Raw genomic sequence first — 22383 nt, 5'->3', positions numbered from 1 at the left:
ATAGATGTGGGATTTAAAAGTCAAAAATGGGTGTTACCACACTTACTATTCCCAGGCAATATGCAGCCCATACCCATCCCAGGCAACCCATCTGCGACCCAGAGCTTTTTCGGGAATGGGAAAATCCTAGTTGCAGCAAAAGTCCAGGTTGCAGATGGGCTGCCCAGGATGGGTACAGGCGGCATACAGCCTGGGAATGGGTAAGTGCACTAACACCTATTTTTTTACTTTTAAATCCCACATCTATCCAGATGGGATTTCTGGGTGCAATAATCTCCACAGTTGCAATGAGACAAGTCCAACTTGTGTGTGTCTGTGTGTTTTCCTTCAAGTTGCTTGTTGACATATGATGACCCCATGGATTTTACAGGGTTTCCTTAGGCAAGGAATACTCAGGTTTTGCCAGTTCCTTCCTTTGATATACAGTCTACAGCACCTGATATCCATTGGCACAATTGGTAACAAAGTTCAGCCTCTAAACCCAGTCCTACTTGTGTGTGTGCCTTCAAGTTGCCTGTTGACTTATGGTGAACCTATTAATTGCATAGGGGTTTCTTGGGTGAGGAATAGTCAGAGGTGAGTTTGCCAGTTCCTGAACTGTAAACTACAGCACTTGGTATTCATTGCCAGTCTCCCATCCAAGTACTAACCAGGTCTGGCTCTGCTTAGCTTCCAAGATCAGAAAAGATCTTGTGCCTTTAGCATATTTAGTCCTAGTGTGGAAAGGGAAAGGAGGGTAGCTCCTTCTGGTCAAGGAAGGGACCAGGAATCCTAACTCTGAGTATGTGTAAGCCCATGTTGCACTACCAGTCCCCATGCATTTTCCCATCCTTGCCTTATACACTGTGAAGATTGTGGTTCCCATGTTGATGGAGTGATGAATCTGTTCTGGGTTTTAGTCTGAATTTTAAAAGGAGCTGAATCTCCTTTAGGAATACAATTCAGCACCTCACGCGGCTCCTTTAAGTTTGGTGTAAAACCCAGAATTGAATCACTACTAAACAGGGAAACAACCAGACTTTAGTGCTTCGAAAGAACAGAGAGGTTGTTGGTAGTGTGTGTGTCTGTGTGTGTCTGTGTATGAGAGAGAAAAAAAGCTCCTGTCTTATCTTGGAAAAGAAAAATGTGGGAAATCTCTTGGGGGGGGGGGACAAAATACTTTTGTGGACTACATCTCCCAGACTTCTCATCCTGTCAGTATTCTGAACTAGTTAGATCTTTGGTCTGGTCCCATGTGGCTCTTATGTTCTTCTGTAAATATACTGAATGCTTGTAGCAGGCAAAAAAAGTGCTATGTATTCCTCTTATTTTGTCAAAGTACGTCCCCCTTTTTGATGGAGAGGTTAAGACAACTGCCATTGAGGTAATGCAACAATGTACATGGGAAACTGAAGCCCTTGAATGATGAAGAGGGCATGCACCAGCTCACACTTGAGTATTGTTCAGTGAAAATCACCTCAAAGCCACAAAATGCTACTTTCAGTTAAAAGCGGGGGAAGGATTTACAAATTCTGTATTTCTTTGGAAATGAGGGTGCACTTTGCAGAACTGTAAAGAAAAGTGATACCTGTACTGCCCTCTATTGGGCCTTAAATACAATTAGCAGAAACACACAGTCAAGACTCAAAAGTTCATAAGCTTACTGTATACTGTGTTAAGTTCATGAGCTTACTGTATATACTCGACTATAAGTCGACTTCATATATAAGGCAAAGGCATGTTTAGGGGCCAAAATTATGGATTTTGATATGACCCGTGGATAAATCGACAGTAAAATTTAGGGGCCTGAAGGTAAAGAATGAAGCAAAAGAAAACAATACTAAAGAACTTACAGAATTCCAGCAGGCATAACTGTTTGTGCTCACCCTAAAGGCTGGATGGATGAGAGAGGAGAGGGGGGGTCAGTACTTTCAGGACAGATTACACTCTTGCCTTTTGCCAGAGGATTCTTTTTGAATAAGAGTTAAATTACAATACAGTGGTACCCCGGGTTACGAAATTAATTCGTTCCGCCACCGCTTTCGTAACCCGAAAAGCATTCGCAAGCCGAAATGCCATAGGCGCTAATGGGGAAAAGCCGCGATTTCGTGCGAAAAAGCGCCGAAAAGCACCAAAATTTTTTCGTAACCCAAAATAACCTTCGTAACCCGGAACAGTTTTTTTTAATGGATTTTTTTCGTAACCCGGAAATTTCGTAAGGCGGCGCATTCGTATCCCGGGGTACCACTGTACTTACATTGACTCATGGATAAGTCAACTCAGTTTTTTGGGGTCAATTTTTTGACCAAACGTTTTAGACTTATACATGAGTATATGCAGAATCACTGAAGTCTTCTACCTATAATGTTATAAGTTCAGTTGATGAACACTTGAGTAGTAAATAATTGTAAATAATTGCTGGATGGCCAAGAGCCTTTTGGCTTGCATAACAAAAGCATGCCCATGCACGCATACACTCACTCTGCATCTTAGCAGCTAGGAGTATTGTACAGGGAGCAGAATAGGTTGGCTGACCCTTGGAGCAGCTCTCCTCTTGCTATGCCACTGCCCTGGGCCAATGCTATTCCATGGTTGTTGTACACTATAACTATAAATGGCAACATATCTGATGACAGGCCTCCTGCATGCTGTCTAATCTAAGTCAACCTAATAGATGAATACACTCCTGTCCTTTCAGTAGGACCAGAATGTAAAATATCCTAGGTAAAGGCATCCACATGCAAAGACAAACAAAAAATAACACTCTCTGTTGTTTCACCTCTTTCAGGTTGTTTCTAATGGAGCAGAGAAACAGTGTAACAGTAGGTACTTACTCTTTACTACAAGGTGTAGGTTTAACTCATACTGTATAAGACAGGTGCATTTTCTGATTCCATAAATACCACAAGGGAACCTTTTGCTTTAGTTGCACTAATATCCTCCCTGTAAAATCATACTCTTGTCTTGAAGCTATACTTTCCATTATCTTGGGTGCTTGCAAAACTTTGAATGGAACAAGTTTTTCTAGCAAAAGAATACAGATTTTTATCTTTAATGAGCAGCCTATCATTTAGCTTCGGGAAACAGCTTCCTGGTTCTAAATGGCTTGCAAGCAGTAGCTGTCACACAGCTTCAAAAGCTGACAGTAGACTCTGCTCTTGTGGAGTCTAGAGGAACGATCTTAAAATGTTGGGAATGGCAGAGGATGTTAGCATAGATCAGGAAGACTCAGCTGCTCAAAATGGTGAAATGGTCAGCTGGGACATCAATGACATCAAGCTTCCCAAGGTAGGTGCATTTTGGCTTCTTTTAGAAATAGCAACTCTAAAAAAATCATAATCCTTATAATTATTAAAATATATTGTTTATTTTTTCATTTAATAATTCATTTATATAATGTTATGAGCATATACTGGCACATTACAGAGAAGAAATGTGGACCTTGTTGGACCACAGTTCCTTGTCATTAGCCATGCTAGCTTGGATTGGTGGAAGTCAGGTCTGAAAGCACCTGGCTGACCACAGATTTTCTATTCTTGTTATCCAAGAAGATAACTTCAAAAAGAGAGATTTCTTCCACATGGAAAGAACTCAATTGGACTTACATCTGAGTAGACATGCATAGGAGTATACTGTTAGAATTCACCTATTAAAATCAATGGGACTTAAGTTGTCACAACTGGCTCAAGTCCAGTTGACTTCAGTGGACCTGCCCTAAGTATGACAAAGTCTGGATCCAAACCCTTGACAACATTATCACATATAACACCATCTTGCAAGGTACTTAAAGTTTTCAACTGAAAGCTTTTCAGATTTGTAGAGCATTTCACCAGTGAAAATGTGAACTGTGTTCACTGAGTGTGAGTGCTACACTCTAAATCTTGTAAAATGAGATTCATAAACTAGCTGATATCTTTCCTTGTACTGAATTCAATTGGTCAGAATGGGCTTGGTAGCTTGTACACTCATTCCATCCAAGGTTGGCGTATCAGTACACCATATCATTGTCTCTTCTATAACCACATTCTTCATTCCTGGGCATTGTGCAAGCATCAGTGAAATGTAGAATGCTCTACGTACAATCACTTATAAATGAAATATTCTTAAATGTTGATAAAATCTGTCATTAGAATAAGGCCAGTTTTATTAGAACAACCTTGAGGGTACCGGGGACTGCAGATGTACAAACATGTTACTAGAAGTAGGACAATGATAATCTTGGAAGCCTGACCATGAGGTTACAAAACGCTTTTAGTGAGCTGGACTGCAAGATAAAAGGGGCTGGATTTGGAGGCTGCACATAACATCGAGACTATAGACTGCATACTGCTATAGTAAATTTTAGCTGTTACCCCCAAATTTACCCAATGTTGCTAGATTTAATGTTGATGATTGTGTGGATATTATTTGAATGAAAGAAAGCCTTACTGGTACTATACAGAATCCTCAGATTTGTTGCATCACATCAACTTTGTTGTTGTATACAGTCAAGTTGTTTCTGACTTATGGTGACCTTAAGACAAAACAATCATGGGGTTTTCTTGGCAAGATTTGTTCCAAGGGGCTTTGCCTTCCCCTAAATAGAGAGAATGTGACTTGCCCAAGGTCATCCAGTGGGTTTCCATGGCTAAATGGGGATTTGAACCCTGGTCTCCAGAGTCATAGTCCAACACTCAAACCACTACACTACACTGGCTCCTCATCACATCAACTTCCATGGATCAAACTCAAGGATTTTTCTTTAAAAGCTGAATTTTGGTGGTGCTGAACTTGCATGAAAATGTTTGGAATGTCAACCCAAGTTTAAACATCAAGACTAGCATTCCATTGATAACAGATACCCATGTATTTAACTTTTTTAGTCATGGCAGGTGGAGGAATACAGCACCTCTATCTGTTATGACTCTTTCCCCAAGCCACCTGCTGCTTTCTGGCTGGACACTGATTCCCATGGTCATTCAGTGGCTAAGGGAGTACAAGGATAAAATGATACACAGGCAGCCAGCCAGCTGCATTCTTGCAGCCACCCCCATAAAGAAAAACCTTTCAATGTTAAAGATCTCAACCATGAAAGTGATGCACACATTTAAATTTTTACCATTAGGTGTTCTTAATTTGGCTAGATTGTGTATTGTCTATCTAGCTGTGCTGATTCTAAATCTGTAACTAGACTTTGTTCATACAGTATTTGTATGATGGTAGCCCCTAAAGTCATTTTATGATTCCTGTGCAAAATTGTTAGATTTGCTGTAGGTCCCAATAATGGTGACATTTAAAAAAAAACAAACACTATTCTTTAGCTGGAGTGTCTTCTTGATTTTTATAAACATTTAGCAAACAAAAATCACAAACTTCCTCACTGGAAAATTGTGGTTAGAAAGTATTTGACATCACCTAGAAACTAACCACTACATCACCACTGCGAGAGATTGGAGTGAGAACCGTAGCATGCATTTGACTCCAACTTTGCTTTTTCTTTCAAACATGTCTCTTGAAAGGAAAAAAGAAAGGAATCTGCAGATCCAAGGAGATGATAGGCAATCACCAGTGAGAGAGGATGCCACAGTCAGAAAGAAGTCCCCCATCACAATTCCTTGTTGCACCCTCTCTTATTGGCAGGAGAGAGGAGCGAACATCCTCTGCTATGTGCCCTGATCACCAGCAGAAAGCTCTCCATTTCTTGGAGTGGCATCTGTCTCGTAAAGCAAGTCTTTTGGGGAAGGGGGGCTGCCAGACCTGGACATGTTACTAAGCATGCATAACAGTAGATGATGTAGAACATGGGGCCACATTTTCTGTGCTGAAAAAGCTGTCTACTATGCAGAAGATGCTATTTTCTCTATAGATGGGCCACATGCAAATTTAGTGAAAAATAGATCCCTAATTGCAGCATTTTCTGTGCAGGAAATTACTTTTTCTGTATGGAAAATGCGGTTTCCTGCACAGAAAATCCAGCTTTATGCACAAAACAGCCAAGTGCAAATTTTGCACAGAATAAATTCCACTGTGAAGAATCTCATCATTCCAGAGTTCTTCACATTAGAGTTTCTCAGTATATGGGAAACATGTTTTTCTATCTTTTTTTTTTTTTTTTAAATTGAATATTCTTTCCATCCCTATTCTGAAGTTGCATGATCTGGCAACAGAAACCACATGAAATGTACAAGAAATGAAGCAGCTGAATATTTACTAAGTCAGAGGACAACTAAATAATAAATAAAAGCAATAAACAAAGTGGTTTTTGATCTGCTACTTCCCTCCTCCCATGCTCACTTTAAATGTGACCAAGAGTGCATCTGCACATTAGAAATATTGCAGTTTGACACCACTTTAAGCGCTGTAGCTCCATCCTATGTAATTATGGGATTTGTAGTTTTACAAGGTCTTTAGCCTTCTCTGCCAACAAGTGCTTGTGCCTCACCAAACTACAAATCCCAGTATTCTGAAAGATGGATCCATGGCAGTTAAAGTGGTGTTAAATGGCATTATTTACAGTACAGATGTACCCTATGTCTGAAGGCAACCCTGTTTGCTTATTAACATCAAGAAGTTGTGGATGTCAGGCTGAAAACTAAAGAAATCACAACACCAAATGTTTGTATTTGTATATATATGTGTAAATTTCCTCTGCACAGATCTTACAAAAGTCCTGTTCCTGAATTTCCAGCTTACTGTCTGGGTGCACTCAAATGATCTAGGCCTCTATTGCAGATTGGATCTGCTGGCTTTGAAATCTGCAAGATGAGGGAAGCATCTGTGCTCTTGTTTCTTCTGTTCCAAACATAACATTCTCTGGATTCCTAACAGGACGTGAAACAAACAGATTGGTTTCAGGACTGGCCAGATTCCTACATAAAATGCATCTATAGTGCTGATGACAAAAATGCTCAGAGGCACCTAAGCAGCTGGGCAATGCGAAACACCAACAATCACAACTCCCGCATCTTGAAAAAGTCCTGCCTTGGAGTCGTGGTCTGTAGCAATGATTGTTCTGCCCCTCATGGAGGCAAGATGTACCTGAGACCTGCCATATGTGATAAGGCCAGACAAAAACAGCAAAGTAAGTATGACCTTGTGTGAAAATGTTGAGATTGCTTGCTTGAGCTTCTTGCAGTTAAGTGTAGGTCTTTATTTGCAATTGGGCTTCTGCAGAAATTATATCTCACAGGCACTATCCACTGGGCAATCCAATTTTGTAATCAGACTAGTTTTAAACTAGAGATAATTCATGAACTACATGCTGAGATACATGCAGCCTGATCCTAGGCACACTTGCTCAGGAGCAGGTTACACTGAATTACATGGTACTTACTCTGGAGTAAGATAGCAGAGAGACTTCTGCTAAGGTAGACTTGTGTCCTACTTTACAAAGAAGAGTCCTCTATTTGGAGAAATCTTTGACGACAGTCTTTGAGGATAGGTGGACTTGCTTGGAAGGGCTGTCCACGTTTAAAGATCAAGGACTCAAAGAGGGAAGGAGGTTTGGAGATGTCCATCAACAGTCAGCACTGAGAGAGCAGGCACACATATTACCTGCTGGTCAGGATCTTTCTCACTGTGACAACATGTATTATTAGGGTGGTCACCTGAAAAAAGATATCGGGGCTTCTGGACCTCAAAAAGCCATGTGGAAGAGGATATAACTTATCATGAAAGTGTTCCCTGATGAAATTCCCTCTTCCATAGAACTTTTAAAAGTATAAATGCTTGTCCTTTTTCTCATGTGGCTACCTGATATATTGTATTTCTATATAATTTATAGCCACTATTTTTTAATTTGTTTCTTTACATAAAAAAGAAAATGGCTGAGACTGTATGCAAAGGGATATTGTAGCACTTTTGAGACTAACTGAAAGAAAGAAGTTGGTACCTCAAGGGTCCATAGACTTCAGCCTACTTCCTCAGCTGGCTGAAGTCTACTTCCTCAGATGCATGTTTACATCTGCATGCATCTGAGAAAGAAGGCTGAAGTCTAGGAAATCTCATGCTACCAACTTCTTTCTTTCAGTTAGTCTCAAAGGTGCTACAAGATCTATTTGCATACTGATTTTCCAGACTAACACGGCTATACCTTTGAATCCGTATATGGTTTACTATTGGCATTATGGAGTTTATGCTCACAGTAAGCCATTTTTGTTTTTTTTCTTTGCGACAGTTTTTCTAACAGTAGACTGATGGGGCAGGTAGTCTCTGTTCAGTTGCACTGGTTTGCCATGTATTTTTGTTATTCTTTGATTTCAAATTTAATAATAATAATGGCTCTTGTGTGTACATGTGCATTGTTGGTGGTCTGTCTATCAACAGTATCTATCCTTTGAATTGAGAAGTTAATTGATGACATATAAGATTAATTCTTACATCAGTTTCATTTTGCGGGCCTCTTTAATGGTACATTCTCACAGGGAATCATGTCCTAACTGTGAATGGGCCTTTGAAGCTTATCCCCTGTCGAGGCCATGGTGGGACCCTGTAACCAACTTCTGGAGACATGAAGGACATACATATTTTTTCAGGTGGGATATTTGTCTAAGGCAAATCTGTTGTTCGATGAAAACATAACTGCAGGGCATGTGAAACACTGTTAGGACAGACATGTTTTAAATGGGATAGACAGAGTAAGAAACTTCATATAGTTGGGGAACCACATATTCATACTGGTCCATTCCAATATACAACTGGCTAAACAAGACAAACATGGAAGAAATGTACACAGAGCATCTTCTGTTACTACAGAAACATCTACCTTTGTTCCTAAACCAGATCATCTTGACGTTAAGCTTATTAGTTTTCTGATATGGGGGACCGTAGGGTTTTTTCTCCCTAGTATGCCAGGAGAAAGTTTAGAAATGATAAGCAAATGAAATAAAATTCTGAAATAAATCCACTCAAATGTTTCTAAAATGCACAACAATCCGTTGAAAGTAACATTTACAAGTAATTAGAAACGTTGGCTGGAATCTTGCACTGGTAGACACATATATGGCACCATAGCCATGGGCCCTCATAATGCTACAGTCCCAGAACTACTTTAAGTGATGCTGTCATGCAGAAAAGCCATTCCTGTGTTTATTGGAGGGGGAATCAATATTAATGCATCCAGCGTGTTTCCTGTAGCTGGATATTCTGCACTAGGCATTTGCTGGGATCGTGGGAAGGACCCTGTAAATGTATCCTTGCACAGCACATCCAGCTACAGCAAATAGCTGGATGTCCTCTGTTGATCCCTCTGTTCCCCAGTGCAATAGAAATGGCCTGTTGTGGGGCTGCATCACTTAAGAGAAACTAAATACTTGCCAAAACACAAATCCCAGAGTGTTCATAGCATTGAGCTCTGTGCAGTTGTAAAGCAGGTGTCAAATTACATTATTTTTTGGTGCGGTTAGAACCAGTTCCAAGAGCAGTGGCCCAAAGACCAGAGGCAAATCTGGAAAAAATCAAGTTTTGGGGAAATTGTGCCATAGTGTGTGAAGAATTCCAGGTATTGGGAGGCCATTATGACAGACGTTCTATTGAGAAGACAAAGTCTCACTTGGACTCTGGTGGGTATTTAATCTCAAGAGAAGCATTGCATAGCATTGGGCAATCATAAATGGCCCAAAATGGTTGACCGTGGCTTTTTTTTTTTGTGGCATAACCTTGGGGGTATAAATGGTGGAGGGATCAAATGTTGTTCCTTTGTGTAAAATCAACATGGGAAACGTTATGGTCGCATTTTTCGCCGTGGGAAAAAGTGTCCCTTTCCAGAAATTCGTACACAAGAAGAGTCATTCACATAAGCTACAGTGTTACTATTCTTTCTTTTTTTGTCAATGCTTTTAACTCAGTCTTTAGTGAATTTAAAAATCCGGGGTTTGTCTGTGGACAATCGATATTTTTTTAGAATTGGTTGTTCTGCTTGGGGCATGTGTCACAGCTACAGAACAGGAGGGATTTCTTTTTTACAGGAAATGAGAACTGGGACCATATCTTGGGAGAGGGGGGGGAGGCATGTATGATGTTTGAATTGCCTCATGTCTGTATGTATCTAACCTTGTTCCATTATGTATCTATACTTGTTTCAAGTCAAAGGGGGTCCGTCACCCAAGACCAGAAAACAAAAGCGGAAGAGAGAAGCCAGAGCTCAATCAAAAAGCCCATGTTGCCAGCTTGCACAGGCTTTTAACGGAGCCGAGATATGAGGGTGTTGTAAGCATTCTGGTTTTCTTGCATTACTTGGAAAGTGTTCACCCTTTCATTCATGGGCAGAGGGTACACAGAAGGTGAGTTTAAATTAAATTTCAGGCCCCTGAATGTGTGGCAGTATGCCATTGAAGTGTTCTGCTGACAAAAAAGCGATAACTAGACAGTTTTGCTCCCCAACTGCCAATATTTATGGTCTCTCATAGAGAGAGTTCCAAATTGGTTTTAAAGAAGTGTGTTCTAGTGGAAAATGGCTCTGTGGTTTTTCTGGGTTTTGTTTTGCCACGTGGTCACCGCGTTGGTTTCATTTTTTTCTATTCTGTTGTTGGGCTGTTTATAGTTGATTTCATGAATTTTTGTGCTAGGGGTTCTTCAGGGAGGTGGGGTTTTTTAAAGAAACAACTGGGGCATGTTTGCTGAGTTGGGTGTTTTATATTTTGAAGGACCAAATTTGTTCCTCTCTTAGTTTTTAATTAAAAATAAAGAGTTATAGAGTTAAAAATGTCAGAGGGCGTTGATACTGATGCACTTGATACATTAGAGCTCTATAACTTGGAAAGGAGGAAGGAAGCACATTGTTTTAATATATCTCTTGAACAAGGATACTCGAAGGCTCATAGGCTGGCATCCATAGTTTTTTGTGGGTTTTTTCGGCTATGTGGCCGTTCCGAAAGGTTTCTTCCGGACTAGCGTTTCGCCAATATCTGTGGTTGGCAAGATCCAGTCCACAGATGCTGGCGAAACGTCAGAAGAAACTTTTCGGGAACAGGGCCACATAGCCCGAAAAACCAACAAAAAACTAAGGATGCAATCGCTTGGATTTTTTTAAAAAAAAAACCCTGAGGGAATACAGAAACAAAACCACACCCTCCTCTTCACATGTCCTCCATCAGAGAAGTCTATAATATAACCATTCCCCCTTCCGGAGAAAAAAGGAGCCTCCAGAAGAATATGTGAATGAGGCACATAACACCCCTTTCTCTTCCCTGGTCACCCAGTGAGCAAAAAAATGACATCCCCTCCACGTGTTTGTTTGCCTTCAAATTTGTTCTGATGTATAGCAAACCTAAGGTTTTTCTTGGCAAGATTGGATTCAGGAGGTTGCGAATTGCCTTGCCCCTGAGGCTGGAGAGTAGTGACATGCCCCAAGGTCAACCAGTGGGTTTCATGGCCAGGTGAGAATCAATCTGATTTCCAGAGTCGTAATCCACACTCAAAACCACTATCCCGCCTGTTCTCTCTCCTCCACAGCTCCATAAATTCCACAAATCAAGCAAATGCATAATAAAAGCCTCATCTGGAGCATTATAGAACCTTAAGCACAGATGCAACTGAACTTTTCAACCTTTCCTCTGTAGGTATTGTCTCTGTTAAAGTCTGTTCCAGGTCAAGGAGTACCTTCTTGACGGAAAAGCAGCAGCCCACTAATCTTAGAGGAGATATAAGATAAACAAATAATAATAAAAATAAAAGAGCTTGAATGGGTTCCTTTCTTAGATACAACAATCCATGGGCTTCAGAATAATGCTCTGTGGTTGGTTAACAAATCATGCCTATTCAGCAGATGTGGGTTTTTAGATCACAACAAGCCAAATTGCAGCTTGTTGGCTTAGTGGGATGCACAAACTCAGGGTGGTGTGAGCAGTTTTAACAGGGCCCACTCCTGTTCAGATTTACGATGTATTGTCCATTTACTTATTGGAATACATAATATTTCGGTATTGGGGCACCATTCTGTTCATTCAATCAACTGCCAGTTAGAGGATGAGTGTGTCTCAAAGATAGGATTCAGTGCTAAAAAAAGTAGACAAAGGTAGATTAATAGAACTGAGGTCCAAAACACACTGCAGAAAATAATCCAGTTTGAGACCGCTTTAGCCAATGCAAGGGAATTCTGGGAATGGTACTTTTGTGAGACATTTAGCCTTCTAGAGTAGAAGAGCTGCTGGGGGCCACAATGAACTACAATCCTCAGGATTCACTAGCCACTGACCAGGGCAGTTTAAAGCGGGTCTTGAACTGGATTATTTCTGCGGTGTTTTGGACCATAAACAATGATCTAAAATAGAGCTGTCTATACTTAGAAGATTCTTAACATATAAAGGGATGGGCTCTAAAGAATTTGCCTCTAGTGGAATGACTTCTTAGGGAAAATCCCCATAGGGACAAAGGAGTTTTTTACATGCCTTATTTCTGCTAATAGATTTATACAGTGCTTGTTGGCACCTTCAAATCATTTCCACAACGTAATGGCAACCTGGTAGGGGCTTGGAAGCAAGCATCTAGAGTTGAGGAGACCCAAGGGCTATCCATGTCCAATCCCCTGCCATGCACAAATACACAATCCAACTCTTGACAGATGGCCATCCAGACTCTGTTTAAAAACCTCCAAAGAAGGAGACGCAACCAAGCTCTCTGAGGGAGTGTGTCCCACTGTTGGACAGCCCTTACTGTCAGGAAGTTCTTCCTAATGTTGAGGTGGAATCTCTTTCTGTAGTCTGAATCCATTGCTCTATGTGCCTCGTCTCTGAGTAGCAAAAAGCACCCTTGCTACATCTTGAATATATATCCTTTTTCTAATATTGGTCCTGACAGTAAGGGTGTGTCAACATTGGACACACTTTCATCGGTGGGTAGTGGAGTCTCCCTCGCTGTGAGGTCTTCAAACGAGGCTGGATGTGCCATCTGTCGACGATGCTGGTTGATCTTGGATTTCCTGTCATGGCAGGGGGGTTGGACTGGGATGGCCCTGTGCGGTCTCTTCAAGTCTATGATTCTAGGTTGAGTTCTGATGATTTTAACAAGGGCCATTATAGATCTACCTCTTAACTGTTCTTTTCCCCAGTCTGAACATGCCCAGCGTCCGTAAGCGTGCGTCCTAAGCTATATGCTGAAGGACGAGATTTGCCTAAAGGCAATATGTTGTTCATGAGGGGGTTGGCATTTGCCTTCCTTTTGAAGCTTTTAGAATGTGACTTGTCCCAAGGGTACCAAGTGGGTGTGTCCATGGGTGAGTGGAGATTTGAAACCCTGGTATCGAGGAGTCAGAACCACCTACACCATACTGTCTCTATTTATTACTACTTAAGAAAAAAATAAATGCCAAAAATGGGGGGAAGAGAGAGAGAGAGATTAAGAGTATTTACGAGGTGTCCCTCCCCTCAGCACTGACACAATAAGGTACTTTGAGGTTAGATTATTCTCTTCACAATTAAAAACCAGTTACTGAGGTATTTAAGGCAATTTCACTGTAAGATGCCCAAGCAAGGGTTCCTATTAACAATTTGGAGGTGTGCTTCCTTGTTATCTGTCTTTGGAATTTATCAAACGGGAGGAATTTCTCTTAAATTCAAATGAAAAGAAAGTGGGGCCAGAACGCATTCACCTAAAGGAGTTTATCAAACGGGAGGAATTTCTCTTAAATTCGAATGAAAATAAAGGGGGCCCAGAATGCATTCACTTAAAGTCGCTAGTTTTGCGCAATTACATGAATACGCATTGCATTTGAACTGATTCCCCGTTGCCCCAAAATAGCATGCCATTGCCTGAATTTGTGTGTGGCAGTCTATCGCACAATAACGTGAAACCACATGATTGCATTCGGACTGACTTCCCATTGCCCGAATTTGTGTGTAGTGGGTTATCACGCAATAATGTTAAACCCCATGATTGCATTCAGATTGCCATCGAATTATACTTTCAATTTTCCTTGTCTGATAAACTCTTTTGTAGCAGTGGAGCCTCCAATGCTGTGTTGGCTACACTGGTGCAATTGTCATAAAAATCTATTTGATCAAGGAAATAAATAATTGACCATTTAGTTTCCAAAGGAATCCAGTGACATCTTTGAGAATAACTGGGAAAAAGAAATTTCCAGCATAAGCATTTTCAGTTGCATCTGGGGAAATAGACTGTAGTCGATGCAGTCCTAGCTCATTCTAAGAATTTCATTTTTCCCAGTTAGTCTCAAAGGTGCTACTGGATTCTTTTATAGATACCCTTCAACTGTTCTGATTTGGCAGGGACAGTCCTAATTAATCCCCTGTAGTTCCATATTTTCAGCTGCTTTAAAAATGTCCCAGTTTCTCTCTCCTCCTCCCATTTTCCCCATTAGTCCTCAGCTTACTTCTTTTGGTACATACTGAGTTCAAAGTGCAAAAAGCAGTTTGCACTCATTTAACTCAGCAGGGAGGAGGTGCAGGGACAGAATTTTGCCCTTCCCAGTAGGCTCAGGGAAAAGCAAGCTGCAGCCTCTTCTAGCTTGTGTATTTTTCCTTATTAGTAATTTTTGCCACCTTGACCACATTCTACTATCGCTTGGCCATACGTATCCCAGTTTTCGTCTGTGAAATGTTGGAGGATATGTTTCCATCTTTTTATGCTAAAACAGACTAACATAGATATCTCTTTGAATACTATGACATTTAGTTTTTGTGAGGGAAAGGAAAGTTGCCAGTTTGTCTTGCACTGAAAGCTCAGAGAAGATAACAGAGCAGAATGAACATGGGAGAAAGGAGGTTGAAGGAGGGGGCAGAATAGGGAGTGGGCTAAGGAAAAAAAATACCTTAAAGAAGGGGTGGTTCTTTTGAATTTTTTAAAAAAATCATCATATTTTAACCAAATCTTCAGTATGTATATGTAAATACATTTAAGTTGTGTATATGTTATTGTAATTTGAAGGTATAATTTTAATTTTGCTAGCTGTTTGTGTCACATCTATTAGCATTACATTTAGTGGTATATGTGAATTATAATTTATGAGTAACATTAATGCAAAAAAGCATTACTAAGAATTGTGTATGCTGTGAAATAGGAGGAGGTCAATGAGGGGGCACACCATGAGTTACTACACCAGGTGACACCAATCATAGTGACAATACTGCCTATGATAGAGTTTTCTTGGCCAATTTATTCAGAGGAGGTTTACCATTGCCAGCCTCTGAGGTTGAGAGTGTGTGAGTTGGGCAGGGTTACCCAGTAGTGTTTTATGCTTGAGTGGGGACACAAACACTGATCTCCAGAGTCATAGTCCAACACTCAAACCACTACATAATATAGGTGGAGAATAAAACTTAAGAACTGTATAGAGAAAATAGAGAGGTGGAACAGGGACAGAATTACCAATAGACCTAGAGGCAAAGGGGGATGTATACAACTTGCAGAAATGAATTCAGGGCAAGGAAGGGCCTCAGAGGAGCAAGGGACTAGACAGTTTCTGCCATTGCTGCAGCATTGTGACCTGACAGTCCAAAAGGTCAAAGGAGCAGAGGGGAAGGAAGAGGGTGGGTTTTACATCTTTATTTGAACAAAGCAGCCAATATTTTAACTACAACCTTCTGGTTCAAGAATACTAAATCGAAGAACTAATGGGCCTTTAATTAAACTGCATGGTATGTTGATACATTTTTCTTGCTTAAGTCTCTGACAGGTGAGATGCAGTGCCAGGACATGTTACCGCTAGTTGCTTCCAAGCCAGAAGACTTCATGTCACACAGCACCTTCAGTGGACATTTCAGACAAAAAACACTACTAGAGCCAATGCCAAACCATTGTGTGTCTGTTGCCAAAGGCTCCAGTTCAGGAAAACCATCTTACCTAGAGGAGCACACTCAGGACCTGGGCTACAACAAATATTTGGACAAGTGCAAACAGACTGGAAGCAGTGACTATATTAACTGCAGGGATCCAACTGAACCTTCAGCCCCTGCATATTCTGACTACAGAGAGGCACAAATCTGGAATAAGACCTTGGACCTAGGGAGAAATCCCATGCCAGAGAAATATTGCAATGGCTCAACCATGTTTTTCCCAGGTTTGTCCTGTGAAACCTTCACCTCCATAAACACTGTTGATTTGGGTATCCAACCTGCTCCTCCGAGATGGGAACCAACTGTCAAGGTGGGCTACCATTCATTCAGACCTAATGCAGGTACATTTGGAGAGGATATGTATGAAGGAAAGCCATACCTAAACTGTAACAGCAGCAATGTCCCTACAACCTTCTGCCAGCTTCCTCTAGAAGAGACTTACCTTATTGCAGATGCCGGACATCACTACTACCAGAATTCATTACCTACAAAAGGAAGTGAATGGCACACTGAAGAAGAAAGAAAATACACAAATCTGGAAGGCTGCAACAATGAGATATTTTTCAACTTTGTCCCTTTACGATGACACTATCACTATATTTCACAGCAATGAAGTAGATTCTCTGCTGATCACAATGGATCATGCCACACAATGGAATGGTCACAAGCTGATAGTGGCTTGTGGAGAAAATGGTGTTAATAAATTATACATACTGATGTCTATGAGAAACTTGAATAATTGTTTCTTTATTTTTGCATTTGTATCACTCCTCTTGTTTCCTTATACTTCCATTTTTATTAGATTGTATGCCTTTGGCATGTTTATTGCTTTATTTATGTATATCAATTGTGCTATATAAATGAGGAGGAGAAGGGGGAATTTTAGTCCTGTTCTCTGATGTGGCACTTTCTGGTTATGTGCCAAAGGTGGCCAAAGGGTGGCCCTGGGGCTTCATAAGCTCCCCAAGCTGTTATCACAGCCCCTCTAGACTTCCCAGAATATCTTTTTTCTGGCAAAAAAGGGTAGAAGGGAATTGTCTCCTCCTGGAGATGTAATTCACCTTTTAAATGGTTGAACTTAATATATATTATTATTTTTGAAGTCTTCAAAATCAGATGTGTTCTAGCATAGGAGTTTATCACATGGGAGGAATTTCTCTTAATTTTGAATGAAAAGAAAGTGGGACCAGAATGCATTCACATGAATTTGATATTTCAGCGAATTTATGTGAATTTGAATTGCATTTGAACTGACTTCTCATTGCCCAAAAATAGCTAGCCATTGCCTGAAATTGCGTGTGATTACCTCTCACGCAATAACGTGAAACCCCATAATTGCCCGAAATTGCGTGTAGTAGTCTATCATGCAATAACATTAAACCCCATGATTGCGTTTGGATTGCCATTGGATTATACTTCCAATTTCCCTTGTCTGATAAACTCCATAGAGTTATGAAGGCCTGGAAAAAATTGGGGTGGTGGTGGTGAGGGGGAGTTTACCATTTTTAAAGCCTTTTTAAAATGGATTTTGAATTATGAATAACATATTTAAGGAATTGAGGGTCACTTCAGACTTACCTAGGTGGAGTTGGCTGGATGTCACTTTCTTCATATGGCTCAGTGTCTCCTATCAGGTTCCATGTGCCATTTTGCACACCTGGGAAGGAGTAGCAATTCAGTGCATGGGAGAGGCGGCACTTCCAAGGCACCCAATCTGAGAAACACAATGTCCTCTTAGGTCTGCTTGGGAAGTATTTAAGTAAGTGTGTTCCACTCTGCCAAGCATTTGTGCTCTGGCTACCTTAAGACAAGGTAGAATCATAGAATCGTAGAGTTGGAAGAGGCTGCAAGGGCCATCCAGTCCAACCCCCTGCCATGCAGGAAATCCAAATCAAAGCATTCCCGACAGATGGCCATTCAGCCTCTGCTTGAAGACCTCCAAGGAAGGAGACTCCACTACACTCCGAGGGAGTTTTTTCCACTGTCAAACAGCCCTTACTGTCAGGAAGTTCCTCCTAATGTTGAGGTGGAATCTCTTTTCCTGTGTTAATATATTTACTCTCCCTACATTATTTCTAAAAACTATGTAGCAGACACACATTTAGGTAATCTTACCTAAACTCATATCATTGTAATTTCTGCTCTCAGTTTCCTTTTCTTGGTTCTTTTTATGGGAATGATTATTTGATGTCTGCTTGGTGCTATGGAAGTCATGAGGTGGCAAAATAATTTTCTTTATTTTTATTAATGTTTATATTTTCTTCTGTTTTAATGGCTTGTTGTCGTATTTTGCCCGCTCCTCATAAATTGACGAAAGCAAAGAAGATTCTAATAGTTCAGGTATTCCTTGCAATTCAGGCCTTTAAAAATAAAAGCAATTTGTAATTATTTCCTGAATGAACTGTACCTTTAATATATCAAACGTGATATTACTATACTAAGCCACATTAGACGTAGTACATTTTATGTCCCTAAAGTAAGAAAGTAAATTTCATTTTGTAAAGGGTACTAATATTGCATTTCCCAATTTTCCAGTGGATTCTGTCCCTGCACCACCACCATTAAAAGAGGAAAAGATACCATATATCAAACATTGTGCATTTTATGTCCCTAAAGATACAATGTTACTTTCAATTTGTAAAGGGTGCTAATATTGCATGCCCCACCCAATTTTCCAATAATTTCTGTCCCCACACTACCATCACCAAAAGGAAAAAATATTCCATTGCAATAGAAATTGGTTTAATTATCTGTGCCACCAATATTTTATCTCTGTCATTAGATGTTGCTTTTCCAACTTCTAGGAAAGTAATTTCCCCCTTTCCTGACTCTGCCATCCTTTATATTAGAAAAAAGGCTGGAATAAGTGCAATTTTGTATCATATAAACAGCCTTATTTTCATTTCACTTGGCTACTCAGAGCTTGGAAAATTCCCTTTTTCGGATTACAGCATCTAGAACTGTCCTCCACTCCCACCCCAGCCAGTCTGGCTTTCTTCGCTGAACCACCAGAAAGCAAAGGTGTCACCCATGAAAAAAGCTTTGGTTTTTGGAATATTTCAGATTTTTGAATTCCACATAAGGGAGACTCAACCCATATTCATATCTCCACTCAGCCAAGAAGGTCAATAGCGTGGTGACTTTTACCTAGTTACTATCTTTCAGAAATAAACTGCCTCAGAGCTGCGATAATAAAATTGGGGACAAAAATTGTGAGAACTGCTCATTGGAGAAATGGTGGGTATAAAGCAAACAAATAAGCCAAGTATTTCTGACTGCCTGCAGAGGGTTGGTATTACTGCATGATCCAAGCAGTAGGGCTATGAGATAAACATTGGAAGTGGCTATTCTGGCAGGACTCTTGTGTATCCTAATCTACTCTGAGGATGTAAGAACTCCTATGTTATGAAGAGGAAGTGTGCCAACATCTGATCATGAATCAAATGTGATCACTTCTGAGAGTGTCTGTTGCTATCAGAAAGCAGCCTACATGGAATCAGAAGTCATCCAGATTCTCCAGTTTTTTAAAGCCAGCCCATCATTAAATGAGCTGAAGTGTGTGTGCAAGCGGTGTCAAAATTTATTGTTACAAGTCTGGGATGAGAGCAATAAACTACTTTACAGCTACTCACAGTGTGCCATTAGTTGACCTCTGACAATTGAGGTGCAGTCAAGTATAATTTGTCTTTTGTTTGTTTGTTTTCCCTTCCATTCAGCCCCTCAGTCTTTGCCTCTCTTTAAAGTACCTTGTTATTATGGGAACAATGCTGTTAGCAATAAAAGTGGCATTTCATGACCTTGGTGGGAGCCGGATAAATTGAGTTTATGGGCTGTTTCAACATTTGTATTAGTGTTAGTGAAATATATGAGCCTATAATAGTTTTCATAAACAGAACAGGTGGTTCATAGCGTGCAGACTTGTCTTTCTAGCTACAGGCCAAAAGAGAGAAAGGTAGGTTAGCCTATCAGCCAACATCATAGTGCATATTGTGCATTTTACTTTGTTTTGTAAAGGCTCCTTAAAGTGGAAATTCAGTCAGCCCTACATATTGGCAGGCTAGCTATCAGCAGATTGGAACATCTGCATATGGCCCTGCCTCATTATTGTAAATGGCAGTGCGTGCATGCAGCCATGCTAACATGGCCACTGGCACATCACATGTCCATTGATAATAATAGGGCTTGAGGTCCTGTATTTTTTTCTCTTTGGGGGTGGGGATGGTCCAGAATTGAACCCTCACTGATACAGAGGGCCAACTGTATCTACAAGTTTTTAAGAAAGTTTACTCACCATCACAACCAGATTCGATAACCGGGGATTTTCTGAGGGCTTTTGCCCTGTAAATTACTTTGTCCATTTTACATTTTGTAAACTGACCTTTTAGATCTTTAGAACAAGATTCATGGAGATCAAGTAGCCCTCCCAATGTTGTTGGACCACAACTCCCAGCACTCCTCCCCATTCACTGTGCTGCCTAGGACTTGCTGTCCAGGAAAGCCTCATGCACTGGAATAAGGTGGGGAATGTGTTGGTGTACATCAGGTGACCATCCCATCAGGGGTTGATGAACAACTATTCCCCTTATTCTTCACCTTTAGTCAGGCTTCATTGGAAGGATGGGTATTGGAGTCCAACATCCGAAGACACAAATTCTCCCTAATCCTCTCTAGAGCAAGCCACTGTCAGACATAGAATAACTGGATATCAAGGAGCACAGTTCTTGTAAAAGTAAATGCAGGTTCTGTTGTGATGGCCAGTGAAAAACTGTTTCCTTCCCAACACAAAGTGTGCTAAGCAGAGAATGGAAATCCACTCCACATTTCCATTCTGTATAGTGTAGCTTGATCAATTTTCATACCTATATTCTTGGCTACCACTGCAAGTTCCACTTCTGCCCAGACCAACTTGACTCACAATGTGTGGAAATTAAATAGAATCCCTTCCATTTAACTTTGAGGCTGTACAAACAGGCCAAAGTAAAGCTGCTTTGTGTCACTTTGGAGGTATGCTGTTTAAATGATACATGCGTCCTAAGAGGCCAGAAGCCACACCAAAGCCATGCTCCAGTCCTAAGGACTGGAGTGCAGATTTGGCACAGCTTCTGCCCTCTTAGGACACATGCATAATTTAAACAGCATACCTCCAAAGTGACACAAAGCAGCTTTATTTTGGCCTGTCTGTATGGGCCCTTTCTTTACCAAGGTTGGGGGACCTTTTACCCTTCTGATGTTTTAGACTACAATTCCACAATCCCTACCATTGGCTATGCTAGATAGAGCTTCTGGGAGTTGGAGTTCAACAACACCTGGAGAGTAAAATCTTCTTTATCCCATTCCATTCTATGAAAGAATAAGCTTGTTCAGTGTCCTCTTTTCAAACGATTGTATACCAGTAATTACACGTGTCATTTCACTTCTAGATTAAAAATAAACTGCAGACAATATAATTGCTTCTTTTGGACCAAGTGTACCAAATTGAGGAGTTATAATGTATGCACCAACCTTTTGACATCCCACCAGTTAGTGTGCACCCATATCAGATGTTCAACATTTTAAAGAAGGGACAATATAGTTTTCTGAAAGTTGGGAAAAAGTGACAGGAACTAGAATAACAACAGGAACAAAAAACAAAACAAACACCTTTGCAAGAAAAAAAAAGTAATGAATGCATATTGGAATGTGACAGGTCAAACAAGATGCTCTTTCTGCCCATTCATTCAGTCCAGCATATAAAATAACTGAGACAGAAGTGTGACCCAGTTAAAAGAAGGGACTCTCCTGCAATGTAGAAAAGGAGAAGTACAGTTTGTCATGTTACTATGCCTTGGGAGAGTATAAAATATACCTGCTTATTTTTCTCTCTCTTCTGCTTCTATATAGATATGAAAGGCCAAGGAGCTTCACCTATGCTGTCAGGACACCATAATATCATATTGTTATTTCCAGCTAGAGTAACTCCTTTGAATAAACTGGATTTATCAATGTGTTGATTCACCATTCTACAGCTGTTTCTAGTGGAACTAACAATAGGATTCAGGCCTAGAAGTAGGGTCATATTTCCCTGCTGTTATTTCTTATTTCATTTATGTGTCTTTCTGTTTCAAAAACAACAAACATCACAGCTTTTGTGAGCTTATGGACATGAGTGCCAACTGCTCTGGGAGCATTTACAAAAATCCCTGTTGTGTATGAGAACACCAGCTTCTTTTGACATGAATTGTGAAATAGCAGATCCATTATCTTTTTTTTTTGTAGCATACAAAATGCAGTGTCCAGAGGTAATCAGACAACAAAGGTCACTGCCCTAAAAGTAAGAACATGTCACATAACAAGGCCCTATATTGTAAGATTACCAAATGTTAGTTTCACTTTAAAAGTCAAAACCAGCACCTGAAATTGTTATAGAAAAAGAATGGAACACAAAGGAGCTTTAAAAATAATAAAAGTGTAAAATGACCAGTCCAGAGTATATCTGTCACTAATTTAGTACTTAAATTATAAACTATTTGAAGTTTCTGAACTATACATCCCCATATTGTAACAACCTAATGTAGAGATCACCAAGATTTCTTTGCCCAAAACCTAAGATTTCATTCAGTCATTTGCCGCATCACACAGATTTAAAAAGATTTAAAAA

The 22383-nt window shown here is 40.3% G+C and overlaps 1 protein-coding gene across 1 annotated transcript; it reads left to right on the top strand.

The window, feature by feature from the left end:
- Positions 1–3174: 3174 nt before the first annotated feature.
- On the top strand, positions 3175–16360 carry GCM1 (glial cells missing transcription factor 1). Its single transcript, XM_042457474.1, is given in 6 exon segments — positions 3175–3267; positions 6787–7039; positions 8382–8441; positions 8444–8492; positions 10225–10238; positions 15587–16360. Coding segments are annotated over 6 exon segments (1215 nt in total). The 3' UTR covers positions 16333–16360.
- Positions 16361–22383: the final 6023 nt, after the last annotated feature.

Source organism: Sceloporus undulatus, chromosome 1, assembly GCF_019175285.1.
Source record: "Sceloporus undulatus isolate JIND9_A2432 ecotype Alabama chromosome 1, SceUnd_v1.1, whole genome shotgun sequence".
Taxonomy (NCBI): domain Eukaryota; kingdom Metazoa; phylum Chordata; class Lepidosauria; order Squamata; family Phrynosomatidae; genus Sceloporus; species Sceloporus undulatus.
Note: the sequence above shows the minus strand (reverse complement) of the source record. Positions and strands in the feature narration are given on the sequence as shown.